The sequence below is a fragment of the Westerdykella ornata genome, assembly GCF_010094085.1.
Source record: "Westerdykella ornata strain CBS 379.55 unplaced genomic scaffold EI97scaffold_15, whole genome shotgun sequence".
Lineage (NCBI taxonomy): Eukaryota > Fungi > Ascomycota > Dothideomycetes > Pleosporales > Sporormiaceae > Westerdykella > Westerdykella ornata.
In genome coordinates, this window is record NW_022986865.1 from 415,853 (window position 1) to 443,125 (window position 27,273).

Sequence of the window (27,273 nt, forward strand, 5' to 3'; positions counted from 1 at the left end):
GAACATCTGAATAGCTATCTATTACTCAGCGACCCTACGATTATAGGCAGAGCATCTAACTAACTCGGCTCGGCACAGAGGCCTTCTGACGCTTCACAGGCAATATGGATATACCACAATATCTACGCTCAAGACTCAAAGACCTTAACCTCAAGGTTCCCCGTCGCCGCCGGTTTGGACAATGTCCACAAAATACCCTGCTGATGCACCTCATCCCACTTCGCATTCGCCTTCAATTGGCTCCCGAACCTCCTCGCCCCATGCGGTATGCCTTTCAGCAAATACGTATCCGTAGGTACGTTCGCCTCACTCAATAGTTTCGCATACAGCAAGCCCTCATCTCTCAAGGGATCCAAACCACAAATACAGAAAACCGTCGGCGGCAGCCCCTTCACTTCTTCTGGTGTCGCATTCACGATGTTCAACTTGGTGTCCTTCAGGTCCGGTTTGCTGTCCGTCTCGAGGAGATTGTAGAAGTACTTGATCGCGGACACGGGCAACAGTGGCGCATTCTCATTCTGCTTGTAACTCGACACCTCTGGGCTCTTCATCAATTTGATCGGTCCATCCTCATACGTGGCAAGATGCGCCAGAGCAGGGATCAGAAGAATTTGCCCAGCAATGGGAGGATACTCGGTCAGGGCCTTTCCGAGATGCTTCTCCAGCACAAGAGAAGCGGTGAGTTGTCCGCCCGCTGAAATCCCGCCTACGACGATCTTGGAGGGGTCGCCGCCGATTGCGTCGATGTTTTGATGGAGCCAGGCAAACGCATCGTGCGTGTCCCACCATGCGGTGGGGAACTTGTGCTCCGGCGTGTGCCGATAATTCACGCTCAAGACTGCAACGCCAGTCTGAATAGCGATAGCCGCACAGACCGGGTCTTCCGTGTCCAGGTTGCCGAACAGGAATCCACCGCCATGGAAGTACAGATACACAGGAAGTTTCTCGGAGGGGTCCTTCGATGCGGGCCTGTAACTGCGTGCGCCGATCGTGGAGCCGTCACGGGTGGGAATGGTGTGATCCGCCGTTTGCACTTTGGGTCTGAGTGTCTTCATGGCTTCGGATGCGAGCGATACGCGCAGGGCGTTGACATCCTTTTTTAGCACGGTGGGAGGGAGGGAGGTGTCGAAGGAGAGTTGGGGGAGGGTCTTTTCCACGGCGAGCCATTCCTCTGACGGGCCACCATATTGGGAGAAGTCCATTTTGTCGAGCGGTATGTCAAGCCTGCTTTATTGGAAGTTCGATGTTTAGTGGAATTGAGAGGCTGTGCTGTTCGCTTTGCGCAGTTTGGCTATTCAGCACCAAGAACTTCATGGCTACTTGTATTAAAGAGATATAAGGACTACGTCTCATTCAATATTAGGATACCCCCACTCAACTTGCCGAGGTCCCTTTTATAGCGTCGAAGCTTCTGGGTGTCAAGTTTGTACCTGGCTTGCAAATCGGTGTTCTATCTCGGTAACACTACGGGGCACTACTGTGCCTTCGGGGCTTGAGCGAGTCTACCCCGCAGTCAGGTACCCGTTGTGCCTGTCGTCAGCTTTCTTTTGGAGCAGGTAATGGGGCGCTTTGGAATGCCAGCTGTCTATACGAAGATGATTCAAGCCCTTGGAAAGTGGATTAATTCTCCTCTTATAAAGAATATTGCAAGGGTCTATCATTCGGGTTATTCACCACTCTACGTTGACTCCGGGTTGGAGGTTATAAGCGATCCGCGGCAAATTTCCAGCTCTAGGCTTTATTGATGAGTTGTCTCGACTATCACAGCGGATGAAAGAGTGCCACCCCTGGTATAGATGTAAAGACTTCGAGTGACTTTATTCTAGGGAAAAGTCCATTTATAGTCCTCTTCCTTGCCGTGCAGCTAGTGGATTGAGAATGCTGCGGTTATGGAAGGAATGGATTGCAATTGTTCGTTTCCATTCCCAGGGTTTAAAGGCGAGGAGCAGAGAAAGAGACAAGCCCCTCTTTCACAGTACCTCACCCTTAAGAGTGGGTCCGGCCCGAGTGGGACAAGAAGAGTGGGGCAGTGGAAAAATTATCTCAAGCCTGTTTGCAATCACACATCCCCCAACTGTGAGGATACATCTAGAATGCCCATAGCGAACTTACTCGTATTCAAAATATAGTACTATAGGCGAAGACTCTCGCCGCAAATTCCGACTCGGTTCTATAGTGTAGCGGTCATCACATCGGATTCTGATCTCCTTCAGAAGCGATTTCCGGGAACCCCGGTTCGATTCCGGGTAGGACCTCTCCTTTCGCTGTTTTCTTTTTGCTGCATCCGTGTTTCCCAGTTGAGTGTTGCTGAAGCCAAACTTTCATACCCTAGCGTAGTCCGCTCGCTCCCCAGGGAGGTCCTGGCGTCCGCCAAAGATCGTGAGTTATGTTCATTCTGAACTAACGTACATGGCAAGCGAGCGGCCCACCCCACCAAGTTTCTGAGACGCGTGAACTCCTACCCACCATGGCTTCCCCAATTCAAGCCTAAACAGCCTCTTCTGAGGCTAATATACACCTTGCAATCTCAGCTATCAATAGAAACCAAATTCAGTCTGTAAGAGATGCTGCGCAGACATTTGAAGTCCCCCGAACGACGCTCCGACGCCGACGCGCTGGAAAGCCTGCCCGACACGATTGCCTGCCCAACTCAAAGAAGCTCACCCAGTTAGAAGAGGAGGTGATTATCAGCTATATACTCGATCTGGATCAACGTGGATTTGCACCTACATACGCAGCCATACGTGATATGGCGAATAAACTGCTAGCTGCACGCGGTGCAGGCCAGGTCGGGCAGAAGTGGCCAGCCAACTTTGTTAGGTGTACAGATTCTTTCAAGACACATTGGAACCGAGCATACAACAGGAAGAGAGCTCTTTGTGAGGACCCTATCCTTATCAGAAGCTGGTTTGAGCTGGTAGAGCAGACAAAGGCCAAGTATGGTATCTGTGACGAGGATGTCTACAACTTCGATGAGGCTGGCTTTATGATGGGCAAGATCATGACTCAGCTTGTTGTAACAGGGTCAGAGAGGAGAGGCCGGCTAAAGGCTATCCAGCCAGGCAATCACGAGTAGGTGATGGTTATCCAAGGAATCAACGTTGCTGGCTGGGCTATCCCGTCATTCATCATCTTTGCTGGCAAGCACCATCTATCTGCCTGGTACGAGGAAGATATCCCACACAACTGGGCTATCGCTGTTAGTGACAATGGCTGGACCACTAATGAGCTTGGAGTTGAGTGGCTTAAGCACTTCAACGCTCATACTAAGACTTGTGTTGTAGGTGCTCATCGCCTGCTCATCCTTGATGGCCACGAAAGCCACCACTCCCTTGAGTTTCAAGAACTCTGCAAGGAGAACAATATGTACATGCTATGTATGCCAGCTCACTCATCTCATCTACTCCAACCTCTTGATGTTGGCTGCTTTTCACCATTGAAGCATATGTACAGCCACGAGATTGAGGCTCTAATCCACCACCACATCAACTACATCACGAAGCTCGAATTTCTGCCAGCCTTTTAAGGCAGCCTTTGATCGAACATTTACCTCAGCTAATATCTGCTCAGCCTTTCGAGGTGCAGGCCTAGTTTCTCTCCAGCCAGAGGTTGTTCTGTCAAAGCTAGATGTGCAACTTCGTATACCTATCCCCGTAGCCCTAGCAGAGGCCCTCTGGGAGGCTCGAACACCAAGCAACATATGTGAGCTTGAGGCTCAATCGACTCTAATATGTGAGCATGTTCGAAGGTATAAGAGCTCATCACCAGCATCAATTATTGAGGCAATCAACCAGCTTAAAAAAGGAGCTGAGGTAATGATGCTCTCAGCTGAGCTAATGCACGATCGGATTACTAGCCTTGAGAGAGCCAACGAGGCAGTGTTAAAGCGAAAGCAGCATAAAAAGAAGCGGATACAGAAGCAGGGGACCTTAACAATAGGAGAGGGAGAGGATATACTCGCTCAAAAGGAGGCTGACCAGCAGATAGAGCATGAACAGCGTCAAGGTGGAGAGCGATCAGGCCTTAGCCGCCAGGCTCTGGCACGCTGCAAGAGATGTAGAGAGACTGGCCATAACTCACGTACATGTAAAAAAGATACTTTAGATACTGCTTAATCTGCTATATTAATATATATATATTATCTCTTGACGTGGTTGGGGTGTACGCTTCAACAGGTGCACAAACTTGGTGGGGTGGGCCGCTCGCTTGTCATGTACGTTAGATTTAATTATCAAACATATGAATGGTCTTATCTATTCAGCGTTATAAAACAATGTGTTCTGTTGTTTTCAACACGTAGTGATTTTGATACTGATGGCGCACGCGTCCCTCGTTCATCGACTGGCGGGACTCTGTATACGGTGGGTTACTTTCTCTTCCATAATCCAACGGATAACCCTCCTTGCAGTGCAGCTATACTTTTGACTTACAGTTATATATGTCAGTTGTTCGAGTCCGAACAGTGACTCCGAAATGCGAATTCCTGATCCAAAAGTGATCGACAAATCTGAAGCGTGAACACAGCATCCACACACATCCTTAGAGATTCCTTTCCAGCTAAAGATATGCTGAAAATCATGAAGTGTAGACAGGAAACCAGTCCATTGTACTCTGATTCTAAGTAACAAATATGCAAAACGCCGGAAAATGCGAGCCCAGCCCAACCCAATGCAATGAACCAAGATCTATGACAGACAGAAGATGCGCAGAACAATGTGACCAAGAACTCATTACCCCTTCATCGTCGCTTAAGCATTACCAGCGGCATTCTTCTGCTGGATCTGACGAGAGCAGAAGACGCCGCGAACCTTGCTCTGCCCAGACACCCACTGGCCGTTCCTGTGGACGAGGAAATCCCACTCGCCCTTGTCACCATCGGCAAAGCTGGTATCGATGTTCTCGCCACGCTGGCCCCTAACGAGACGAGTAAGGCGGCGGTCACTGAAGACCTGGCAACGAATGCTCTGAGGATCAGTGAACTTGCCGACCTCGATCTCAACCGTCTTGTACTGCTCGTTCGTGTTCGAGGGCGTGGACTTTTCGGCCGCTGGGTTGACGGGGATGGTGAAGGGTTGATTGTCGCCCTTCTCTTTTCGGAAATGGACTAGGACCTGTTGTCCCTCTGCAAGCTTCTCTGGGGTGATCTTCTTGAATTCAGGGCTGCAGACGACTTCTTTGACGACCTGCTTGCCGGTGAGGAACGTCCATGGGCCTTTGCCCGCATCGGAAAAGTTCACATCGATGTTGGGCTTGTCGTCGGGGCCGCGTTTTCCGACGATAGGTTGGTCGTCTAAACCCCGAGCCTGGCAGCGAAGCTCTTTGTTGCTGATATTGTCGCCCAGACTGACATTGATCGCGGCAAACTTCTCTGGCTCTCCGACAGCTACCCTAACCTCTGCGTTTCCGTCTCCGTTGATGGTGAATTGACGTCCCAATTCTACGGATTGGTCCTCCAGGGTGATTCGAATGCCGTTCGTCTGGCTCCCGGCCTCAACCTGACGGGAGTCAAGAGGAGCCCCAAGCGAACCACTGGCGGCAAGTGCGGCAAGAATTACGGTGCTGTATTGCATGTTGATGATGTTGTTGAATGAGAATAATGAGATGAACAAACACCAAGAGGACAAAGGAAATAAGGAAAAAGTTGGATGTAGGAAATGAAGAAAAGAGGAAATGGAAAAAAGAGGAAATGGAAAAAAGAGGAAATGAGAAAAGGAGGAAGTATGTTCCAGTGGTTGATGAGATTGATTGTTGTTCTGAAGGTCAAGAAGACGGAATCTGAAGAGGATTTATACTTTTGTGCTGCCACCTTTCTTCAAACCTACATCTCAGGATCTACTAGGGTCAATCCTGATTGTCTAGATTATCGAAAGAGTGTGTTGGCGTCAGCAGAGAAGGAGCCGCAGCTGAGTAGACACTGGTGAACACAACATTGCCAATTTTGGAACCCCACAATCTCTTAGGAATCTTAGGGCACTTCTGGCAGGCCACAGCCACGGTGGCTGATCGTGGTCAATTACGTGAGGCGAATGCTAGCAGGATACGCTACGCTCTCGACCGGAAGAGGATACATCCGCGGTGGATCCTGGGAACTCACGACATGACGTCACAAGCCACATGATTCGTCTTTAGGTCCTGGATCGTCAAACGGGGCAAAGGAAGGAGGCGCGCGTAAATGGTAAAGTTGACCTCATTCCTACGAGGATGACTCGTTGATGGCCGCTTCGAGGGATGCGATTTTGAAGGTACCCTATAGGACCATTTCCAAGACAATGAGGGCAACCTGAGGGGCTTGACGGTACACGCCCATCAGGTTTGGAGTCTAGAATTGCTGGTTGTCTTAGATACTTCGTGGCAACTCGACGTCAGCCGAAGTGTTGCTTAGAAATGCCATTGTTGAATGTTTCAGGTATTTCTGAAGTGGCAGTACATCAGCACGTTGAACATAGAGAGCGTTACGTGTGGCGGGGAACCAAGAATACCCATCATACCAGTAACTGTGGATGAACATTCACGAGATGTTACCCCTAAGTGGTCGGAAACAGATGGCCCGGGGATGATGTGGGATTATGGTCTGGTCTAAATATGGCTCCCAAGACGCTAAGCTTTTAATGACCTAGCGGCTTGTCACACCCCAATCAATGTCTGCCGCGAATCCGTGAATACGTTATCCAACTGCACAGTTGACAGCGTCCGCAACGTAGGTAGGCCTTTCACAAACGGGACGAGCAGGACACCGTATTATTTGATCACCAGATTTGGAACCTTCACCATGGTCGTCTGTCCGGAAGGTAACATGATACCCCGCGCCTTCACAACCACCTCGGTATTTGAACTAATGAGGTTGTCGAAGTTCTCTTCTAGTGCACTGAGTCCTGATACTCAACAGAATTGGGACTCATTTAGCGGCTCGATAACCTGCTGACTGTACGATTTGGCTTCCAGTGTTTGATCAGCAATCCTGGTTGTAGTACACTGGACGGTTTATGGATCACCATGTCTGGTTCCCGCTGAGACATGGCAACAACATATGTCGGTACAGAGGCTTTGAACTCATGTCCCTCGCGCGCTCTCAAATGAATGGTTATGACATGCTTATGAAAATTTGAGACTCAGCAACCCGTCCCCGTCAGGGAATGGAACTTTCACTCATGAGAAGCCCTTGGGTTTGCTATTTCAGCTAATATTACCGTCCTTCATCTTGAGACGGGGCAGATGGCAACACAGTCTCAGATGTGGGGCGCCACGGTCGACTACACACCTTACGAGCCCCAAGAATGAACATTCCTGCTTACAGTCGTCGCCGCTTATCAGCCTTCGCAACCAGCGCTTCCATATCGACGGCAACCGCGCCAGTCGAGACCTTGCTCATAGAACTCAATGAGCGCCTTCCCCTTCTCATCAGCGATCGCACACCATTCCCCATCGGGAAGGGAATCATTTCTATCGATCGGTATTTGCTACACCTAGCGTTCGTTAGGCCGCTATCAATTCTCTGATTGCCATCGCCTCGAAGCGTTACGGTTGCCATCGTTGTTCTGGACCTTTGTCGAACGGGATTTTTGAAAAGGTGGTATGCTAATAGTAAGCACGTGGCTCACAAAACAATTTTAGGACTGTTCCAAGTTAGATGCAGCCAAGGTTCTCTTCGTATTCGGCTCCAATACTTGTAAGTAGCGTACCAACTCATGCAAGTGCGGGACCGGCTCCGCGTTTTAGGGCTACAACTGCAGCTCTCCTCTCAACAGTACCCAGGGTACTGTGTCTTGAAGTGCAGAATCACTTCGTATCCTTCCCGCGGACGTAGTCTGCACCGTGTGTGGGTGTTCAGCTGAGGTCTCAATGCGAGCGGTGTGGCCTGGTTTACGGATGCCAAGGTGCCGAGTTCGACGGATTCCGTTCCCAGGGTTGCTGGTGCTAGACTTATACAGTGCACTACCCGTGAATTATTGTGGTATGAAGCACGTCCAGAACAATGACTCGAGAGGGCAGGGAGCAAGTGGAGATTTGAGGGGTTCCAAACGACGTGACGGACTTTACTGGCAAGGTTTCTTCCTGGGGTTATCGCAGGGACCCGCCGCAATGAACAACAACTGATTAAACTGTATCCCGAGGTTGCGAAGGACCCTGGGAGAATAATGTGCCGATCCACGGGAGTACCCTAGCGTCGATTGTCATTGATATCGATCGACATCAAGACCCTATAGAAGATGACGCATATAATTTCCTGCCTACTGTGTGCTTCCACATTAATCGGCCACGACCGGGACTCAAAATAGTCGAGCAGAAAGCCGTTGAATATCGACTTATTGTCACAGTCCAGTGTGGCAGATGTCGGCAAGCAGCAACACCGGAAACTATAACCGGATTTGGTTCTTCGCATGCAACTCCAAGCCACGACAGCGCTCCCCGAACCCACGAACCTGGTGGCGTATCTTTTAGACCGCAAAGTCCTCCTAGACAGTACTACTGGGTCGCCAAGGTATGGAATCTCGGTCGGGGGCCAGCTCCGATGTAGAGGTCCTGCCAGTACACATCAAATTCCATTTCACTCTCTTACATACACCAAGCACGCCAGCCACTGTTGAAGTATGGCCCGTCATTGGACATGATTCAAGTCCAAATTCTCTGTGGGATGCTTACCCCAGAAGGCAAGCCCAGGACACCTGAAGCCGTGTCGGGACCACGGATGTAGGACCGATCGATCAATGATTTGGTGGCGATCAACTGTTCAGGTTCGCCTCAAATTACTTCCGCGTAGGCAAGCAGTTGACGGCAGAGGGCAACCGCATGGTGAAGAGAGTCGGTAATCAGTATTCAACGCCCTTCTGGGGTGACTGCAAAAAAGACTTAGGCGTATTGAGGCTATTTCCTTGGCTCAGTAGTGAAAGTCCTTCACTGACTTGGGTCCCTGCTCGTGCGTCTTTGACACTACTGCTTGTAAGTGTGAGGCCGCATGCCAAGTGGTAGTGGCTTGTCTTGGTTTTGAAGAAGCTGCAAGTATCACTAACGCCTACATCGAGGTAATTGCTTTTGTAGTACGACAAAGGAGGCAGTGTTGGCGCAAATTGCGTCTGCTTTATTAGGCATTCAGACGAAGAAACGGCTCCTCGGTGGGTTGGAGACCCCACACCGAAAGAAAACAGCAATGCATTCAGCATATGTCTGGGGTTTCCAATCATGCTCGTTCGCACAAGAAGCAAGCGCTGGCCGCGGCTTTACAAGACGAACGAGGCTGCCAGTGGCTTGGTCATGCATTGATGTCAATGAACTCCTAACCCTTCCACTCACGGCTCAGGGAAACGTTTCTGACACGTTCGTTCATCTCTATTGGACGACTGAAGAAACGCCATTCTAAGGCCCGAAAACCCGATATTGAAAAAATAGAAATGTGGCTAACTGTATTAGACTCCTCGTGAGGGCGGCCGTATCTCGCGTCAGTGAAGTCCGTCTAGTCCTTTCTGCGGTTTAGCACTATCCTGCAGTATGGGCACCATTTTAATGGATTCGGTTGGCTGCCCTTTTCCGGAAGGGGCGCGGGTCCTGTCGAGGTGGGCCTATTTTCCTTTGCAAGACTGCATATTTCAATCTAAAAAGGTTGTATTTCACAGGGTTGTCAACTCATACCGCGTCGAAACAATAGTTTGCTGCAATGTGATGGCAGCCACTATCACAGCACGGGTTGAAAAGACCGTTCCCCTACGGCAGTGGGTTATTCGACAAGGGTGCATCTTGAGGACATATATGACAGGAGGTTGCACACCGATTATCATCACTACGGATTCCCTCCTGAGGCATAAGGTGCTTTCTACTAAAGCCTACTTCCTTTTCAATAAGGCTGACAAGTCCTCAAAGCCATGGTTTGCATTAGTCGAGTGGCCCTTGGCCTTTCGTTATTGTGCCGGTGTCTTGGACAAAACCGGTTCGTTTCTGAAATCCCTGCGAAAGAGAAGGCTACGCTCGAACAAATTGTGGAAGATAATCCAGCGCCGCCCAGATCCGACTTGGAAGGAGGCTCGGATTGGGAGAGTCCCGTGTATAACCAGATCTATTCGAATCCGCTTCCCGTTCCTCCGGTCAAACAACCCACGAAGTACTATCCGCTCAAATCCGTCCCTGCTCGAAGAGGCTAACGAACACAAGGAAAATTGTTAATCCCGTCACCGGAAAGGAGATCTGGTACTATGAATTGGAGATCAAATCATTCACACAGCAAGTGTACCCCGGCCTTAAGCCTGCCCGCTTGGTAGGCTACGACGGCATCTCCCCGGGGCCAACATTCATTGTACCTCGAGGCACGGAGACGGTTGTCAGAATCTTGAACAATGCACAGATCGAGACGTCCGTTCATTTGCACGGGTCCCCTTCTCGTGCTCCTTTTGATGGCTGGGCCGAGGACATAACGAACCCGGGACAGTACAAGGACTACTACTGGCCCAATAATCAAAACGCACGCTTCCTCTGGTATCACGACCATGCCATGCATGTTGTAAGTGATCTGGGGTACATCCGGATGATAGCGGTAGCTGACTATGGCAGACTGCTGAAAACGCCTACTTCGGTCAAGCTGGTTGCTACATAATCACCGACCCCGGTGAGGATGCACTTGGTCTTCCTTCGGGCTACGGGCAGTTTGATATCCCATTGGCACTTACGTCAAAGTTCTACAATGCTGACGGCACCCTGAGATCCACCGAAGGTGAAGATGATAGCCTATGGGGAGACGTGATTCACGTCAACGGGCAACCATGGCCATACTTTAACGTGCAACCGCGCAAGTATCGCTTCCGGTTCCTCAACGCCGCCGTCTCGCGGTCGTTTGCTCTGTACTTTGCCAAGTCTAGCGCTGTTAACACTAAGCTACCCTTCAAAGTCATTGCATCTGACGCTGGACTTCTGCAGAACTCCGTCACCGCTTCTGACCTTTACATCTCCATGGGTGAGCGCTATGAAGTCGTCTTTGATTTCTCCCAATTCGCCGGCCAGACTTTGGAGCTCAGGAACCTCGCTGAAGTCAATGGAATCGGCACAGATGAAGACTTTGCCGCTACAAACAAAGTCATGAAATTCGTCGTGAGCAAGACTCCCGTCAGCGATCCGTCTATCGTACCCCCCAATCTTCGGACCGTTCCCTTCCCACCAGCATCCACCGGTATTGACCATCATTTCCGCTTCCACCGAACCGATTCAGAGTGGCGCATCAACAACGTCGGTTTCGCAGACGTGCAGAACCGTATCTTGGCCAACGTGCCACGCGGCAAGGTTGAGATTTGGGAGCTTGAAAATGGCTCCGGTGGCTGGACCCATCCCATCCACGTTCATCTGGTCGATTTCCGCGTGCTGTCCCGCACCAACGCCGACAATGGGCGCCAAGTTTTGCCGTATGAGTCTGCAGGGCTCAAGGACGTTGTCTGGCTAGCTCGCCATGAGACCGTGCTCGTTGAAGCACACTACGCACCTTGGAACGGCGTTTACATGTTCCATTGCCACAATCTCATTCACGAAGACCAAGACATGATGGCGGCGTTTAACGTCTCTGCCCTCGCGAATTTTGGCTACACGGAGGTGACGGACTTCGCGGATCCCATGGACCAGCGCTGGAGGGCTCGCCCATATGCTCAATCTGACTACACCAGTCGGACAGGTCCGTTCAGTGACCAATCCATCACGGACCGCGTCAAGGAGTTGGCTCAGCAGCAACCGTATAGCGAGTTGAGTCAGGTTGAAAGCGCCCTCGATGATTATTGGGCGCAGAACAAGAAACGAAGCGCTGATGATTGCGAGAAGCCTGCCACTGGACCCATTCCCCGCTACCGACGATTCGTCGTCTGAATTGTCCCCGCTTCGATCGATCGCTCACTGTAAGATCCATCACTCTATAGTCTGACGCATCTTCGTCTCCTCTATACATACACTTTCCCGCCACAATCCGATCGCTCCCATTACTCATGTTACGCGCTTTCTTCGTCCCACCATCGCCAACTATTGGAAGCGTTTTGTCACTCGCAGAATGGTCATTTCACTGTTTCTTGTACATACTCAGCAACGGATTGTTTTCTCTCCGGCAAGCACCTGTGAAACAAAGTAGGGCTAAAACGACAAGTCTAGAATGCAATTTTCTGCAGTCCTTGCGCTTCTTCATTCGTTCGCAGTAGACAATTTCCCCAAACTTTCCTTTGGTTCGTGTAATGAAGAGCCCATACTCAAGTCGTCAATCTGCTCCGCTTTAAATTGCATAAGCAGCTCCGCTTTAAATTGCATAACCCGTGGCGGCTTTGAGGTGAGTAAATCCGCAGTGCCTTGTTGTTTGAGTTAACGTCTTCATTTTCCGCATGTTATGCTCAGACAGTTATGAGGGTGGTTCTAATTCTCTCATTATGAGTTCTGTCGCTGAATATACACCGTACATTGGTGCTAAGCATTGTTGTATCCGAATTTAAGGCCAAATATATTTCTCCTTCGGCTCTCCTCCATAGAATTGTGTGCGGTTCTTCCGAGATTTCTTTGTTCCACGAGTGCCTGTGTGCGATGCTCAAAGTTCTGGATGAGGAGCTCATACCAGGACGCGGAGTTACAGTACATGATCATTGAGAGTTGAAGCCAAAGAACGAATGTTTTGATTCGGTGAAAGTGCTCTATTACGGCTCCGAAACGAGCTTAGTTTGGTTATCCTTGTCGAGAGAGGCAGAGCCAACCTCAACTGTTCCGCGCACCTGGTAAGAGACCGCGGGGCTTTTCGTGCACATTCCCGCTTTACCTTTACTATGTACTAGAGTAATCTTACTATATAAACGGCTGATCCGGGTGCTTATTCGCTCGTGGAGTAGATTCGGCTCACGCACCCCAACTTCAAATAATGCTCCGGTGTAGCGTGGTCGTGTTGCGTTGTATGACTTGTTTCCAGCCTCCCGAAGTACTTGTAATTGCCCCTCCTTCATGCCGAGAAATCTGTGCATGTTGATTAAACGGAGGTTTTTCTATCATTCATCGCGCGCACACGGCATTCTTGAGGGAGCATTATAAGTTCACTTGGAGGCGGAAGATACTCCATAAATAGGGGGATCTCGTGCGCCAGCGCTTCGGATAGAATCCTATTGACGCTGGGGCCTCGCAGGCGAGTTGGCGTTCCTCCTCCGCACTGACTCACAGTACTGACTTGAAACTGACGTTTGACGTTTAGGTGAGCCTGAATCCTCGCATAAGCCGGCCCCTCCGCTAAATCGGTGATGTGCTACTGCCTACCGAAACCGACAGGCCACTTCCGAGCCGGCCGATCCTTAGACAGATAGCCTGTACCGCCGTCCTAAGCTTTTGAACTTCTGTTAGCATACGATGACACGAGTAAAAATATTCAATGGATCGGTGTTGAAAGAGGAGATACCCTGAGCGAAGCAGCTACTCATGCAAGACGTCATAAGCCAACGTCCTAAACGTGTATCGGGGATGGGATGTCAGCCGTACGAATGCAGCGACCAATCACCATTATATCCGAGAGGCCCCAACTCCATCACTACCGAGATTAAGATACATCCTTCTGAGAGTAGGGTGTCTGAAAATGCAGCGCACAGAATTATAACTCTAAGAAATGCCACATTCTGAACTTATGTCTCCAGAAGCGCTCAGTGACCTGTATCAGCACAATGATTCCACACCGGTGGCTTCTCTCATACTTTATCCTTCACGTCTACCATGTGTGCTCTATCAGTGGCCTACAGATACCCGTCCATGTCCCAATGAACGATAACCCCATTACTGCGTCAACAAACACCGTTCCCGCTACTGCAACCCCTCAGACCGTTTTCATTGTGGACCACACTCCGGCTGAAACTGCTACCACAGGCGGAAGAAAGGGATCCACGGCAGGACGGCGTAAACAAGCGGGAGGCATGCAAGAGCACAGAATAGACTGGACGTGTAAAGAGGAGTAAGCGAACTATAAGATTTTGCAGGCTCTCAGGCTGATCAACATAAGCGCAAGCGAAACGTATCTCTGCAACTGTGATCCCCAAAGATGTACTTTGGGCGAGAAAGACTGCATTCCACTCGTCATACCTAAGGGAAGGTTTGGTTGCGATAAGAGATGCAGAGGCTGTATGACAAATGCTCTGAGCTGGACCTAAAAAGCTCCCCAGTGTACATGCAGAGAGGGTAGCACATAAGACTACACTCATTAAGCAATCTTGCATTCGAACAAGGGCCAGTATGTATAGCTATTTCATTGGAAGTTATGATCCTTATTGAAAGAGTGCAGTTACCCGAGTCAAGGGACAAGTAACTCTCGTAGGTTGACCCCTACACGGCCGTGATATGCAGGATAAAAGAGACGGACAGTAAGCTGGCAGAGCGACTAAGAAGTCATCTAGTAGTAGATTACCGTCTTCATGAAAGTCTGTGGGGAATAAGATTAAAGAATGAGACCAACGAAGAGGAGACGAACGAAGACGAGACGGTCCATGGTTAGAACCACTGGCATCGCCTCTTATTGAATGGGAGGTTCTCAGGAGAGAGAGCAGAGTGGTGTATGCATGGCAGGTTGCATCCCGAAAATAGCTGCGGTCCTAAGGCATCGGAAGCCTTGCGGGTTCAAGTTTCTTGGACCGCATGACTTGCATCTAAGGCAGCAGTTATAGCAATCGTAGGAAGACTGCTCATCCCGAAGCAGCCCCGTCACATATGTATTTCTAAAAACTGCAAATATTGACCGACAACCGCCACTCCAACCCATGACGGGGGGATGCTTGGTCAATCCTCCCGACCCAGTCAAATGCGGTATATTCTCAGCCAAGCTGTCCTGTCAAGGGTTCCGCGGTTCTACCCGCTCATGCCTCCTGGAATTTTCTGCAGCCCTAGGAAACGTCAGACATAAACCTCAAGGACAAAGCTGAACCAAGTATCAAACTTACAGCCATCGACATCCTCATCAGTCTCTCGTTTCACGGTGCACTTATTCGCCTCCGTATAGCTCTGACTCTTGAGTGTATTGCATGTCGCGCCAAAGCAGCTGCCTTCCATCGCCTTTTGGAGAGCGTCGCCCTTCCAGCCGAAGATATAGTCGCCGTGTTGTCCGTAGCCCGTACTAGAAGGAGAAGATTAACACCATGCTCCGAAACCGGATGTATGGAGGAAAGACTGGAATACTTACTCGTCGCCCTGGCTGAATACGAACGGCTGCTTCCCATCAGCAGGCCATAGCGATTTATCATTAAATGCCGTCGTATCCCAGATAACCTCATACATTAGCTGAGGGAGGCGGACTGGATGTGTGGAAGGACAGGGTCCGCTGCTCTCGAAAGTCCCCGACGCTTGATGTCACTGCGTAAGCATTTCCAACTACATTTGATTGTCGAGATCGCCAACATACCAGGATAAGAGACGTGGCTCTGATGATCGGGGCTATCGAGGCTCTTTCCGTCCCAGCAGCTACAGAAGCGTCAGTAATCTGCACTCAAATAATTTTATTCCCGTTCTTGAGCATTCCAAGCTCCTGACGATTGAGAACGGAACTTACGTCGGAAACCGAATCGTCGTACGAATACCACCGGGACACGGCTTATTCGGCAACTCCACACTATCGACCTTGCTATCCGAGCAAGGCGCGCCCGTATCGCCCCCGAAATTCTTCGCATTATAACATCGGAAGCAGATAGCATTCCATTTGGTGATACCGCCTTTGGTGCGCTGAGCCGCGTCTCCGGCTAGCATACGGAAACCCTGTCCAGAAAGAATATTTAAGCCACTGGATTCCACGTCTTTCGCACTGTCGGATTCGACTGGCGGAGGGGGAATCTAAACGAAATACATTGATGCAACCTACCGGCTTGAAAGCAGTGACTTTTCCTCCGTCATATGGACTGGTATAATATACAGTAATGCCACCTTTGGCACCATCAAGGTACCGATTCGGGATCTGGGGCACGCGCTTGTAGGACCCGTTGCGCGCGCGAAAGTACATGTTTGCGGTCCAATAGTTCGAAAGGTCCTCGCTGAAGGTGCAGCTAGTGCAGTTTGCGAGCTGCGAAACGTCGGTGCTGGGAATGGTGGCGGCGAAGGCGTTCTGCTTGGTGTTAGGGGTGGTGATGAGACGGAGGGGAACTGTGTGCGTACGCCGCCAACAATCTGAGACTTGTTAGCAAGTTTGAAGGATTCTTGGATTTCTGATAACGTACTTGATGAACATGGGGAGAAGGAACTACTCCGGGATTGACGAGACTGGGGGCTTGTCAGTGATGGAGCATAATTCACTGGGCATGGCCTTACGGGTCAACACGCTCAATCGCGATCTGCGAGCATCCAAATCGCAATACAGCAGCGGCATCGAGCCTCTTCGCCCACAGCGCTGTCGCAATAATCGGGGTTAGCAACATCGCGATGGCCTGGAATCCGCAGGTTGTAAAGATTGTCTTCTTAGGTTATCGTCTGGGAAATGCAGAAGATACGGCTGAGATAAAACCTCAGATATACTTCCTGCCCCACAACCTTGATTCACGATGCAAGGCACTCGGCAGCCATCGCGGGATGGAACCTGGTGTTCTTGAACCAATCAATCACCGACGATCGCTTGTTGGTAATGAAGCCATATTAACAACTCAAGGATTGCCGTAGTACGCACAGGCACGTGATCACTCTCTGGATTCTGGATCCATGATTGCGATTATCCTTCAAACCCGGTATGTGTTAATCCGGCGCTTTGTATATACTCCTCTTCTGTATCTCCGATGCGGACTACGCAGCAGCCTTGTACCTGGTGTTTCGGCCTCCTCCTTGCCCCTACTGCGACTAATACTTGATAAACATCTGGTCAAACTTCGTTATATTCCATGTGTTCGTTTCGGTGTCCAATGTGACGTTCGTCTGCTTCACGTTCCCTGTCTGGAGGGCTCCACTTTCCACAGTGCCATTTGCTACATTTCGTGTAAGATGGTTCTCTCCAGCCTTGACAGTAAAGTTTGCTAGGCTGATTTCGAATGGGTTGCGAGTCGCGACGGTTGGGCAACCTAGATCAAACAAACACCATCAGCACTGTACAGAAAGAGACCCGGTCGTGGCTAGGAGTATCAACTCACCGTAGTACTCCGCCCTCATCTCCCCTTTCTTAACATGCAACTCATAATAGCCCCTATAATACCCTTCACTCCACTGCAACTCTTTGTTGGCCTTCACCAAGTCCTGGCTCCTCTTGTTCGCGCTGGCAATGGTGCCGCCGAAACCACTTGACGAAACGGCGGTGCCGGCAAATTCGACCCCAATGCCACCATCACCGGTAGCGGGGTTGTACTCCTTCTCGTCCAGCCATACAAGATCAGAAACCCAGTTGGCGTGCGAGTCACCGGCGAGAAAGGCGGTGTTGGGGATGCGGTTGTTGTAGAGGTGCTCCAGGGTCCGGTTGCGATTGGCAGTGTAGCCCTACATAAGTTAGTTATAGAAATCGACTGCCGACATGGAAGGAAACGTACGTCCCAAGCATCACCATTCAAGGGCGAGTTCGCATTTGCCGTGTTATTGATCCTCGAGAAGACGATCTGGTTCCCCACAAGTCGCCACGTAGCGCCACGCTCATGGGACTTGGAGAGCTGATTGTAGAACCAGTTTTCCTGACGGCCACCCATAAGGGTTCGTCCAGCATCATCTTTGATCTTTTGGATGTAACCTTTATTCCAGTCGAGATCAGTGATACTCCTGTCATAGTTGCGGGTATCCAGCATGATGAGGTCGAGAAGTTTGCCCATCTGGAACGAGCGCCAGATGCGCAGGTTGTCGTCCATGTCGACTTGGCGGATACTACGGGGGTGTTAGCGCCGGCTATTGACAGTGGAGAGAAAAGGGACCGTACGGCATCCATTCGAAGTAGGCTCTTACTGCATTCATCTTTCTTTGATCAACAGAGATACCTCCAACCTTGACAAAGGAATCTTCGGTGTTGTTGAGGGCGGATGCGCCATCGCGGTAGCCATTGTTCGAGACCTCTATTTCCAATTAGTTGAGCCGTCCAACTCCTCTTCCTGGGGACATTCATCACGCACCATGGTCGTCCCAAACTGGTATCCAAGCATTGCGCTGATGGGAAAGTTGAAGGTCGGGGTCCGTCCTGTCTGTGCAACATTAGTAATGATGGCTAGTAAGTGCACCAGAGCAATCTTCATACACTGAGCAATGCGGGTTCGGTAGTCTACTCGGTATTAGCACAGTTTCTGGAATTCAATTTCCTAATCTTACCATAGAGCGTGTAAATCGTGCCCTTCGGGTTGGTGGCACGAGGATCCTTCCCTAGCGTACCCTTGCCAGTCTCATAGATGTAGTCGCCAAGGTGAAGCTGCAAAGACCATTAGCACCAACTTCGTGCTTACACAGAAATACCAATCATACCACATAGTCGATCTTATCTTTGCGGGCAGCATTGCCATATGCGTTGAAGTAGCCGTTTGCTAGAAATGGAGTTAGGACATAATGTTTAGCTCTCGTTGAAGGTATACATACGATAGTTGCTGCACGAGAATACCGCAAAACCGATTTTACTGACGTTATCATCTGGTCCAGGACTCGTCTTCATCCTTCCCACGGGGCTCCGGTTAGTCGACCCGCAAACGGTGAACCGGTAGTAGTACGTTGTGAACGGGGCCAAACCCGTCGCCTCCACCTTGACCGTGTAGTCAATGTCGCTCGTCGTGTACGCCGTACCCTTCGTTACTACAGATGAGAACTTTTCGTTCTTGGACACTTCGTATTCCACACAGACGGGATTCGGCGACGCCTTGATGTACCTTTCCGTGTCATGATTGTACAACGGCACGTTTCCCTTGACCGTCACATTCGATTTGTCATTCTCCAGGGAAGGTGAAATGCGCGTCCATAGAATCACGCTGTCAGGATAGGGGTCGCCGGATGCGACATTGTGAGTGAATTTGAGCTCCGCTGGGTCCCAGGCGCGAGGCTCAAGTCCGCGTTTTGAAAGTTTCAGTTTCGGGACATCGACACCTAAGGAAGGGTGGCGTCGGGAGGGACTGTTGTAATTGAGATTGGTCTCGAAGGAAGCAGTAACGACAGAAGCGAGAGTGAGGGATGTGCTCCAAGTGATGAGAGATCTCATCTTGTACGATTAAACGCCGCGGAGGAATTCAGGTGCGGTTGGAGACAGCATCAAGCAGCTGTAGATGCGGCCGTCCGTGTCCATTTATACATGTCTCTGGGATAATATCTATCCTAGCACAAGATGCGGGGGCGACGGATGGGTTCGACCTCGTTTCCCTCGATTTGGGCGACCTGTGAATGTCACTACCTAACCAAATCGCGAGTGCGGCCGAAGAGGTATGATGGAGATCGACGGGAGATATCCCATGTATAGAAGCGCATGCTCGATAGCAGGTGAGGTTGTTGAGAAAGATGCGAGATAGAAGACACGTTCGAAAAGCATCCACTCGGATTGGAGGGCATATGCTGCGGGTGGAGAAGCAAGCGGCCCAATCTGTATGGTTGATTTAGCCATGCTGTGCAAGGGTTGGAATGATGTGCAAGATGTTGACCTCATCTATCATCCTGGTGGGTCTCGCCGGTTTCCACAACGGGCCGCGTCTAATACTCGGCTCAAACTTCTGTCCGGCAAACCCTCAAAATACCGCTTCCATGTTGCTTTCTTGAGGAATGTGTGCTGTTATATGGGCAGTGAGTTATGCCTGTGCCATCTATACCCAATAAACAGAAATATTCGAGGAATCATGACATTGGCTTATTAACGCAATAAGCTTCTACAGTTCGTCGTGTTCGCCGGTTCTCCCCTGAGCATTAGGCTTCGTAGCTTTCTGTCCATCTCCGGTTGCAGAGACTACCTCCGTTTCCATACTGACCTCAAATAATCCGCTGCCCGCCAGTCCAGTCCCCTCGACATGAGCAACCTCCAATTCAAACCAAGCGTCAGTGCGAGGAATATCCGCTACACTGAACTCTGCCCGGAAGGTTTCATTCCCGCCGGCGCCTATTCTAAGCTCGCGAATCATTTCGTTCCAGCGCACATGGCGGACGCTGACATGTAATGCTAGATTCGGTGTGATGGGGGCAACAGCGACCATGACGTTGTCGTACGCATGCGCGTCGAAGGAAAACCGTCGAGGTTCCGCTGCCGGTGTCACGTAGTCTCCGATGGACAGTCCAGGTAGTAGCAATGTTTCCGTGTCTCGTGCGTTGTCATACTGCGTCAATCCACGCGAGATGACATGATCTAGCAGTCTGGGGATAGATCTCCGGCTGTGTAACACGCTGTATGTTCCACCTGTCCGCAGCACCGCAGTCATGAGATCCTCCGCCCTGGCCTCGGACAATGCTGTAATAGTCTTGTCCTCCGATCTCTGCTGAGCAGTTTGTGCAGGTGGCAAGAGACCTAAGTGTACGCGAACTCCTTTATCTCCAGCCCGCCAGACCTCTGCGATGCTGTCGCCAAGGTGCAAGTCACGATTAGTGGTCAGAGCAATGATGGCAGACTTGTTGGCTGGAATCGTGCCGGCATGGATTAGAAGATCGTCTATCGCCGAGCTAATGTCGAGGCCTTGACTGGTGCCTGGTAGGACATTGTCCTCGTCGTACTTTACAACTCCGTGTAGCTCACCACTGGAACCTCTGCTCTTCGTAGCGTTTTGTGGCGTGCCTCCCTCGTCAGGACCTTCATCATGAGCCTTACCCTCCAACTCTTCCAGCAGCCATCTGTGAATAGGGATCTGTATCTCAGCCACCCTATTGATATCCTTGGGTGCATCGCGTAGGAAAGCGATTCTCCGCCCGTAGCAGTCTCTGTTGGGATTATCACGGACTAGAGCACAAACCATGATATTTCCTCTCTCAGTGCCGTAAGTCCTTCTGATTTCTTCTCTGAAGTGGCGCCACAGGCGTCTCGAATCTTTGATGGCACCTTGGACTGCTCGTTCGAAGTTTCCAGGAATGTCGCTTCGCGGAGTGTTAGGTCCCGGTTTGCTGGTCATCCCCGTTACCGCATCAATAATCCCGTTATCCTTGTTGAGGGTTCCGTGAGTGATTCGTCCAGTACAATCTATGGATCCAGGCTCTAGAGGGTGCCCTGCTCTTCCCACAGGTCCATCGGTGAAGATTCCGCCAAAGCATCCGGTCGACAAATTGTGTGGAACTTGCTCTGTTATATCATTTTCCGCACGCAAGTCCAGAAAGATGGGGTAGTCGGTCCGCTCCAAGCCTGGAGGATTGGCTGCGCTGAAGGGCGGCTCGGAGCGGTCTGCCCAGTTGCTATGGGCGTAGAAATCTTGAATGCCATGTAACGCCCGTCCAAAACCTTCGATGGCAGAGCACTTTGATCTTGAGAAATGATGGGACTGAAGCTCTGGGAATGAGAATCTGCAATCTAGTGTGGATATATCGACTTCAGATATGATAATTCTTGATTCTTCGTCTGTAATCTTGTTCGCTGCCTCAACGCCTTCTAAGAATCTCTCTCGCAGATGATTCACACAGTCTTGCAGTTGGGCCGTGGCTTCCATCCTCGTTTGAGGGTAAGAAGGGTCATCCAGAAAGTCCGCATTATCGCAGTGAGCTTCCGGCCCTTCTGGTACGGGATCGAGCATATCGGGAGCCCCCACGGCTCCATTCGATCCTGTGCCGACATAACCCTCAGGGCCCGAGCGGCCGGCCAACTGATGCAAGCTCAGCTCTTCGAAGCATCTTCCATCTGAGACACTGATTCCTGGGGGACAGGCAAATGCTGCACGAGTGATGCGCTCATGCTCACAATGTTGGCCGATAATATTCGGTTCGTTTATGGTTCCAAAGCCGGAGGTTCCCGAGAGGGAGAGAAGCCAAAGAAAGAGTCCAGAATACGACTGAGTGGGTATGCGGGCGGCCCGCATAGCGCGGCCTTCGTTTATATGAAGTATGATAGAGCAGCAACGCAGTTTAGCTTCCGATGTAGTGAAATCATCTTGTGCTCTGTCACAGAACTGTTGGGGAGGTTAGCAGAAGCTGTGCGAAGCACCAAATTTGGAAAGGTCTGCAACCAACCTAGCGTGCCCAGACCGGGGCCCTGGAACATTTTTTGAAAATCTGGTGGCACGTGGAAATATCGTGACACTCCAGCATCATTATAATGAATGGTAATCCCCAATTTCTCCTGGGATGCCCTCTTTCTTTCCTACAAAGATTGCAGAATGATTTGAAATATATCCTTGTGGGGTCTCCTGTCACCTGACATCAAAAGATTCCAACGTTGAAAGAACTCAATGCGGACTGCGTGGAAAGGATAGACAAATGTTGTGAGAAAAATCAATTGAAACCCTCCTGTGCAATTTAGCAAATGGTTCGACTGCAGAGGGTTGCGATGGGGGCGAACAATTGAAGTCCCAGGGTACTGCACCAGATGCAGCAACCTAACACAGAATTACCTATTAGATCCAATTTAGAGCTCACCGGTTTTCCACGTAGAATCTTCGTCTAAGCAGTTTTTACATCTGCAATCAATCTTCGGTAGGCCTATACGTCGTGATTTTCCCAAACGTATCCGCCATCCCCCAAATTCCCCTCCTCAAGCAACTCAACTGCACAATCTGACTGTGATCCACAAACAGATTGACATCGATGCCGAACTCCCGTATATACCAGTTGAATACCTTCGGATCCGCAGCCTCAAACATTACTTTTTCGAGCGGGATATCGCGCAGAATCGCCTGGATTACATCCGTCCTCCAGCTCTTGACATTCTCCGTGATGCCCTCTGATTCGATCATCATGCGCTCTACGCCCATGGACATGAAACGCTTCGCGAGGTTGATGACGCGCGAGGGATCAGAAGTGCCCAGTGCCTCGAGGTCAGAGGCCTCTGTGTCGCCGCCAGCGCCGAACTGAATACCGATCTCAGGCTTGGGCTTCAGACCGTGCTTCATGACCCGCTCAGCAAGGCGGAGCCAGTCGTCGGGAGGTAGAGAGAGGAACCCAGTACTGATCTCAACAACGTCGAAGCCCATATCTTTGCACTTTGCGAGGTACTTGTCCACTGCCTCAACGGCGTCGGATTGCGTGAGTACATGCTCCATCCAGCCTCCGGTGCTGACATAGACATCGTGCGAGTGCGCCAGGTCGATAAGTTTGCGAAGCTGTTCTTCCGGGAAGAGCGAGAAAGAGCCACCAGCGAATTTCAGTCCGTCTACATGTGCCCCCATCGTGCCCAGAACGTCTTTCAGATAGTGCGGTCCCATAGCTGAGTAGTAAGGACCGCGGATTTCTGTTACGCTGGTTTTTCGCGGTTTCTTCGGCAGGGGATTGTGGCGAATGAAGCCATAGCCGTTCTCTTTATCTTCTAGGAGGATCTTTGGTTGAGAGGAAGATGCTGCTCTGGATGTTGTGAAGCGTCTTGCAAGTGTTCGAGGGGCAAATGGTGGGAGAGGACGCAATCCTGCCGCTGGCTTTAGGGGTTTTAAAATTTGTGCTGCGGTGGTCATGGCTGTCACAAGTGTATACCTTCCCATGGGACGTTTTTCTACGCTTCCAGATTCAAGGTTAGGTAACTGTGGTAGATACTCTCTCTGACACCTTGACAAATTGTTCCCATGATTTCGCTGAAAGGCGGTTACATCACGATGATGAACTCAGAGATCGACACGTACACGTTCCCCACAGTACTTGTCGTCGGACAGGAGACTCAAAGACTTGCCGAACGCACATCTTGTACATGTTCTGGCAACCGCGATTGTGATTATAGAAAGGATGAAAAATATGCCACCTGCAGCGCCACTTCGGTCGTTTGGAGGAATGAGGTTTCAGCTTACCCTAGCAGAGTTGCCGAGGCATGCCGTTATAAGACATCGATCCCCGCCTTCAATTTGTGTATGAATGAGGAACAACATGAAGGACATACAGTGGCTTGATATTATTTAAAAAAGTATAAGAATTCAGTAAATCTCGAACCTCGAATATCATCTATCAATATGGACCCCGAACCCCACGCCGTGACATACTCTCCTTCGCCCAGCGGCATCACGACCATCACGCTCAACCGCTCCGCCCGACGCAACGCCGTAGACCCTGCCACAGCCCAAAAGCTATATAAAGCTTTCCTTGACTTCGAAGCCGACCCTACACAAGAAGTTTGCGTCTTTCACGGCGCGAATGGAACATTTTGTGCGGGCGCTGATCTCCAAGACGTGGCCGAGCGTGGAGGTTCTGGAGATCCGCATTTTGGGCCCGTTGAAGGGCGGAATCTAGGGCCTATGGGACCTTCACGGATGCGGATCGTCAAGCCCGTGATATGTGCGGTGAGTGGGTATGCGGTTGCGGGAGGGCTGGAGCTGAGTTTGCTGGGGGATATGCGGGTCGCTGAGGAGGATGCTGTTTTCGGTGTCTTCAGTCGCAGGTAGGTACACTATCATTTTGGTAAGGAATGCTTCGGATATAATAATCAACTGTTATTTCCACATAGATTCGGTGTTCCCTTGATTGACGGCGGCACCGTACGGCTCCAAGCAATCGTCGGTCTCGGACGAGCCTTGGACATGATCCTCACGGGACGACCCGTGAGCGCGCAAGAAGCCTTGTCAATGGGTTTGGCGAACCGTGTTGTGCCTAAGGGAAAGGCTCTTGAAGAGGCGACAAAGATTGCAGAGCAGCTCGTTAAGTTCCCACAGCTTTGTATAAACAGGGACCGAGATTCGTGCTACTATGCGGCGTTTGAGGCGAAGAGTTTGGAAGATGGACTACGGTATGAGTTTGACAACGGGATTGGCGTGGTGAAGGAGGAAGGAATCGCGGGTGCGAAGAGGTACGCCGGAGGTCAGGGAAGATCGGGAAACTTCAAACTCTAGAGAGTTGTGATACGCGGATCTAGCAGAAGATGTGAACAGATTCTAAACCAGGCGCGATCGGCCCTTAAATAAATATGTGAATAATATACCTGCAGACAACCGGCTGATATCTCTCCAGAAATTTGCGATCGTCTGGAAGTGCAATTGTTCGAACTTCCAGGCGTTTTGGAAATCCCACTTTTCGTATTTTCTAGAACAGACAGTTTCAGTGTTGGCCATACTCTTTTAGAAATCAGTATGCTTTTGGTAGTCTACACATCGAGACTCATAGCGGGAGATGTTTGGATCGGCAGCGGCACTTGTGCACCTTTAGAAATGGGTCCTGGGTATGTGCTCTCTCTACAGAAGGTTCACTGCATAAGGAACTCGTAAGAATCACACCACTACACCTGTATTTACCTACGAGCACCGTACCGTGTCTTTATTTTCTTCTAACGCCTCTAAGAGGTCCGTCTTATGGCAGTGTGTACCCTCCGTCAATCAGGATATCGCTTCCAGTCATATATGTCGATGCGTCGCTCGCCAGGTACAAAAAGAGCCCCTTGATCTCCTTGACATCTCCTTGCCGGCCAAGTGGCGTCATACGATACGCTTCGTTTATAATGCGTGAACTGGCACCCATTTTCGTGTCAAAGAAGCCTGGAGACACAATGTTGACGCGCGCGAAATCTCGCCACTCGCGCGCAATGGATTTCCCGAAGTGGCTGACAAACGCTTTTGTAGCGTTGTAGACTGGCTGATCCACGGGCACATTGACGATATGGGCGCTCATGCTCGATGTGATGATAAGGTTACCGCTGCCTTGCCGCTTGAAGACTTGTCCGATGTACTTCGCGCAGTGGACTACACCGTCAACTGCGAGAGGATTAGCGCATTGCTTCAGACGTTGCGGGATACTGTTCTTGAGTTACGAACCATTGACGGACATCAATTGCCGGTACTCTTCGAGACTTTGTTCCAATATGGGCTTGGAGTTGGCCATTCCTGCAATCATGTTAGGGTGTGGTGATGACAGTCCTGAATATAGGGTGGCTTACCAGCGTTCGCAACGAAAACATCAACCTTGCCAAAGTCTTCAACGACTTTCTCAATGGTCTGCTGGACTTGTTCTGGATCCGAAACTAAAGATCTAGTTAGGCCACTTGCCTCTCAACTGATTGCGTATAGTCTTCTCACCATTGACCTTGTACGCTTTCGCATTTACATTGTGAGTTTTCGAGAATTCTGCCGCTTTGTCGACGGCCGCAGAATTGCTGGATCCATGTCATTGCTATGTTCATGAGCAATTGCGTCAAACTCACCTATGATACCACATGGCAACATTGGCACCCGCTTCTACCATTGCCTCTGCGACAGCTAAGCCAATGCCATCGGCCGCGCCGTTCACCACTACGACTTTTCCATTTAGACGAAACTGCTCGAGGACGTTGCTTGGTATGTTGGGTACGGGGCGCGGGAACCCTTCACGCGGGGTCTGAACTTCTTCCACTGACATCGACATGCTGAAAAGCGGGATGTAAGATCAATGGTAGGCAGGAACGTTGGCTATGTTGTTTATGTACACAGCGGAGATACGTCACGTTACCTGTTCGGAAATACTTATCGGCATGAGGTTACCTGGCGTGTGGGGTGGACGGTGGGTTCCCAAGGGTTGGGAGAACTCTACATATTCCCGACTCGGGGTTATGCTTTCTCTTGCTATCAATGCCCCTTGCAGGTAATCGGAAAAATTCGAGCGCAACTGTTCCCCCTCTATAATGCCCCATCTCCATCTCGCTATGAAGTTGGGCCTAGTCCACGGTGGTTGGTTGCGCCGATGACGTCGACAGGTGAATGTTCGCTTAGCGAGTAGTACTGTACACAGCCACATCTCTGGGTTTCCTCCCCTGAGCCATCTCCAAACCACACTGCACTTTGCACCGAACTCTCCAAGTCCATACAACAACATCAAGCTGGATTGTGTGAGCCAAGCTGTTCCAGCCGCGAGACATGAGCCCCTCACCAGGCAGGCGCTGTTGGCCTCTCTTGCTTGATGCACCGCCACGATGCCAACGATCTTGTTGACCGGAACCGCGGGAAATGCGTCGAGACTCGATGCCTTGTTTTCCCCCATGGCCCATATACGATGTCTCGTGCCAGCAAAACCGGCCGCATGATTGTGTCTACGTCATGTTAGGAAACGAGGAGGGCCGCCCACGGGGGTAGCTGTATGCAAACGCTGGCATCCGGCTGAGCTTCCTTTGAGTACCACTCCCTTTGATTGGAGACGACGTCTGTGGCGGCCCCGGAAACGAGATGCTGCGCCATAGTACAGCGCCTACAAGTAAGAATGAAGGGGAAGTGACTCCTGGCACTCAAATATGCCTTCCCAGGCGCCACTATGTAAGCTTTCGCTCCTTCCTTGAAGGTAGGTCCCAATCTCTACTTGCTCTCCCACATTCCCAGGGTTCCATACACAGTACATACTCTCCACTGC

General features: G+C 50.6%; 11 protein-coding genes and 1 non-coding gene across 12 annotated transcripts; 4 read left to right on the top strand and 8 right to left on the bottom strand.

The window, feature by feature from the left end:
• Positions 1-29: 29 nt before the first annotated feature.
• On the bottom strand, positions 30-1,412 carry EI97DRAFT_434500 (alpha/beta-hydrolase). The gene has a single exon (XM_033798644.1). The coding sequence runs from the start codon at positions 1,200-1,202 to the stop codon at positions 129-131; it is 1,074 nt and encodes a 357-aa protein (XP_033652823.1). The 5' UTR covers positions 1,203-1,412; the 3' UTR covers positions 30-128.
• Positions 1,413-2,166: 754 nt separating this feature from the next.
• Positions 2,167-2,255, top strand: EI97DRAFT_t68. The gene has a single exon. It is a non-coding gene; the product is annotated as a tRNA-Gln (tRNA).
• Positions 2,256-4,598: 2,343 nt separating this feature from the next.
• Positions 4,599-5,969, bottom strand: EI97DRAFT_434501 (uncharacterized protein). The gene has a single exon (XM_033798645.1). The coding sequence runs from the start codon at positions 5,568-5,570 to the stop codon at positions 4,749-4,751; it is 822 nt and encodes a 273-aa protein (XP_033652824.1). The 5' UTR covers positions 5,571-5,969; the 3' UTR covers positions 4,599-4,748.
• Positions 5,970-8,686: 2,717 nt separating this feature from the next.
• EI97DRAFT_82644 (uncharacterized protein) lies at positions 8,687-9,602 on the top strand. The gene is made up of 3 exons (XM_033803120.1): positions 8,687-8,941; positions 9,021-9,356; positions 9,406-9,602. Exons 1-2 carry the CDS (start codon positions 8,788-8,790, stop codon positions 9,353-9,355), a joined length of 489 nt encoding a protein of 162 aa, XP_033652825.1. The 5' UTR covers positions 8,687-8,787; the 3' UTR covers position 9,356; positions 9,406-9,602.
• On the top strand, positions 9,445-12,088 carry EI97DRAFT_468219 (bilirubin oxidase). The gene is made up of 5 exons (XM_033801648.1): positions 9,445-9,548; positions 9,609-9,798; positions 9,853-10,090; positions 10,141-10,486; positions 10,537-12,088. The coding sequence occupies exons 3-5, from the start codon at positions 9,855-9,857 to the stop codon at positions 11,827-11,829; spliced, it is 1,875 nt and encodes a 624-aa protein (XP_033652826.1). The 5' UTR covers positions 9,445-9,548; positions 9,609-9,798; positions 9,853-9,854; the 3' UTR covers positions 11,830-12,088.
• Positions 12,089-14,683: 2,595 nt separating this feature from the next.
• EI97DRAFT_420952 (uncharacterized protein) lies at positions 14,684-16,361 on the bottom strand (the record flags this gene model as incomplete). Its single annotated transcript, XM_033797044.1, has 9 exons — positions 14,684-14,843; positions 14,901-15,073; positions 15,140-15,299; positions 15,359-15,417; positions 15,506-15,708; positions 15,812-16,051; positions 16,102-16,113; positions 16,164-16,206; positions 16,255-16,361. 9 exons carry the CDS (start codon positions 16,359-16,361, stop codon positions 14,809-14,811), a joined length of 1,032 nt encoding a protein of 343 aa, XP_033652827.1. The 3' UTR covers positions 14,684-14,808.
• A 206-nt stretch (positions 16,362-16,567) lies between these two features.
• Positions 16,568-19,175, bottom strand: EI97DRAFT_82702 (uncharacterized protein). Its single transcript, XM_033803121.1, has 9 exons — positions 18,472-19,175; positions 18,361-18,419; positions 18,211-18,307; positions 18,140-18,163; positions 18,018-18,086; positions 17,828-17,960; positions 17,451-17,775; positions 17,061-17,400; positions 16,568-16,991 (listed from the first exon to the last, which is right to left on the bottom strand). Exons 1-9 carry the CDS (start codon positions 19,079-19,081, stop codon positions 16,774-16,776), a joined length of 1,875 nt encoding a protein of 624 aa, XP_033652828.1. The 5' UTR covers positions 19,082-19,175; the 3' UTR covers positions 16,568-16,773.
• Positions 19,176-19,524: 349 nt separating this feature from the next.
• Positions 19,525-22,277, bottom strand: EI97DRAFT_434507 (uncharacterized protein). The gene has a single exon (XM_033798646.1). It carries the CDS (start codon positions 21,852-21,854, stop codon positions 19,737-19,739), a length of 2,118 nt encoding a protein of 705 aa, XP_033652829.1. The 5' UTR covers positions 21,855-22,277; the 3' UTR covers positions 19,525-19,736.
• Positions 22,135-23,718, bottom strand: EI97DRAFT_82846 (putative sulfonate biosynthesis enzyme). The gene is made up of 3 exons (XM_033803125.1): positions 23,604-23,718; positions 22,386-23,555; positions 22,135-22,281 (listed from the first exon to the last, which is right to left on the bottom strand). The coding sequence occupies exon 2, from the start codon at positions 23,463-23,465 to the stop codon at positions 22,458-22,460; it is 1,008 nt and encodes a 335-aa protein (XP_033652830.1). The 5' UTR covers positions 23,466-23,555; positions 23,604-23,718; the 3' UTR covers positions 22,135-22,281; positions 22,386-22,457.
• Positions 23,719-23,817: 99 nt separating this feature from the next.
• EI97DRAFT_434509 (ClpP/crotonase) lies at positions 23,818-24,860 on the top strand. The gene is made up of 2 exons (XM_033798647.1): positions 23,818-24,349; positions 24,416-24,860. Exons 1-2 carry the CDS (start codon positions 24,222-24,224, stop codon positions 24,795-24,797), a joined length of 510 nt encoding a protein of 169 aa, XP_033652831.1. The 5' UTR covers positions 23,818-24,221; the 3' UTR covers positions 24,798-24,860.
• Positions 24,861-25,133: 273 nt separating this feature from the next.
• Positions 25,134-26,468, bottom strand: EI97DRAFT_82820 (short chain dehydrogenase). Its single transcript, XM_033803124.1, has 5 exons — positions 26,099-26,468; positions 25,974-26,050; positions 25,835-25,918; positions 25,713-25,781; positions 25,134-25,652 (listed from the first exon to the last, which is right to left on the bottom strand). Exons 1-5 carry the CDS (start codon positions 26,296-26,298, stop codon positions 25,252-25,254), a joined length of 831 nt encoding a protein of 276 aa, XP_033652832.1. The 5' UTR covers positions 26,299-26,468; the 3' UTR covers positions 25,134-25,251.
• On the bottom strand, positions 26,075-27,001 carry EI97DRAFT_82728 (uncharacterized protein). The gene has a single exon (XM_033803123.1). It carries the CDS (start codon positions 26,908-26,910, stop codon positions 26,374-26,376), a length of 537 nt encoding a protein of 178 aa, XP_033652833.1. The 5' UTR covers positions 26,911-27,001; the 3' UTR covers positions 26,075-26,373.
• Positions 27,002-27,273: the final 272 nt, after the last annotated feature.

Bases quoted from the DNA above. Each gene is read 5' to 3' on its own strand.
- EI97DRAFT_434500 (XM_033798644.1), bottom strand. From the start codon at position 1,202: ATGGACTTCTCCCAATATGGTGGCCCGTCAGAGGAATGGCTCGCCGTG.
- EI97DRAFT_434501 (XM_033798645.1), bottom strand. From the start codon at position 5,570: ATGCAATACAGCACCGTAATTCTTGCCGCACTTGCCGCCAGTGGTTCG.
- EI97DRAFT_82644 (XM_033803120.1), top strand. From the start codon at position 8,788: ATGGTGAAGAGAGTCGGTAATCAGTATTCAACGCCCTTCTGGGGTGAC. The intron at 8,942-9,020 runs GTGTGAGGCCGC...GCCTACATCGAG, and splicing joins TTTGACACTACTGCTTGTAA to GTAATTGCTTTTGTAGTACG.
- EI97DRAFT_468219 (XM_033801648.1), top strand. From the start codon at position 9,855: ATGGTTTGCATTAGTCGAGTGGCCCTTGGCCTTTCGTTATTGTGCCGG. The intron at 10,091-10,140 runs GTACTATCCGCT...AACGAACACAAG, and splicing joins CCGGTCAAACAACCCACGAA to GAAAATTGTTAATCCCGTCA. The intron at 10,487-10,536 runs GTAAGTGATCTG...TGACTATGGCAG, and splicing joins ACGACCATGCCATGCATGTT to ACTGCTGAAAACGCCTACTT.
- EI97DRAFT_82702 (XM_033803121.1), bottom strand. From the start codon at position 19,081: ATGAGATCTCTCATCACTTGGAGCACATCCCTCACTCTCGCTTCTGTC. The intron at 18,308-18,360 runs GTATGATTGGTA...TGGTCTTTGCAG, and splicing joins AAGATAAGATCGACTATGTG to CTTCACCTTGGCGACTACAT. The intron at 18,164-18,210 runs GTAAGATTAGGA...AATACCGAGTAG, and splicing joins CACGATTTACACGCTCTATG to ACTACCGAACCCGCATTGCT.
- EI97DRAFT_434507 (XM_033798646.1), bottom strand. From the start codon at position 21,854: ATGCGGGCCGCCCGCATACCCACTCAGTCGTATTCTGGACTCTTTCTT.
- EI97DRAFT_82846 (XM_033803125.1), bottom strand. From the start codon at position 23,465: ATGGGAAGGTATACACTTGTGACAGCCATGACCACCGCAGCACAAATT.
- EI97DRAFT_434509 (XM_033798647.1), top strand. From the start codon at position 24,222: ATGCGGATCGTCAAGCCCGTGATATGTGCGGTGAGTGGGTATGCGGTT. The intron at 24,350-24,415 runs GTAGGTACACTA...ATTTCCACATAG, and splicing joins TTCGGTGTCTTCAGTCGCAG to ATTCGGTGTTCCCTTGATTG.
- EI97DRAFT_82820 (XM_033803124.1), bottom strand. From the start codon at position 26,298: ATGTCGATGTCAGTGGAAGAAGTTCAGACCCCGCGTGAAGGGTTCCCG. The intron at 26,051-26,098 runs GTGAGTTTGACG...ACATGGATCCAG, and splicing joins GTTGCCATGTGGTATCATAG to CAATTCTGCGGCCGTCGACA. The intron at 25,919-25,973 runs GTGAGAAGACTA...CTAGATCTTTAG, and splicing joins GAAAGCGTACAAGGTCAATG to TTTCGGATCCAGAACAAGTC.
- EI97DRAFT_82728 (XM_033803123.1), bottom strand. From the start codon at position 26,910: ATGGGGGAAAACAAGGCATCGAGTCTCGACGCATTTCCCGCGGTTCCG.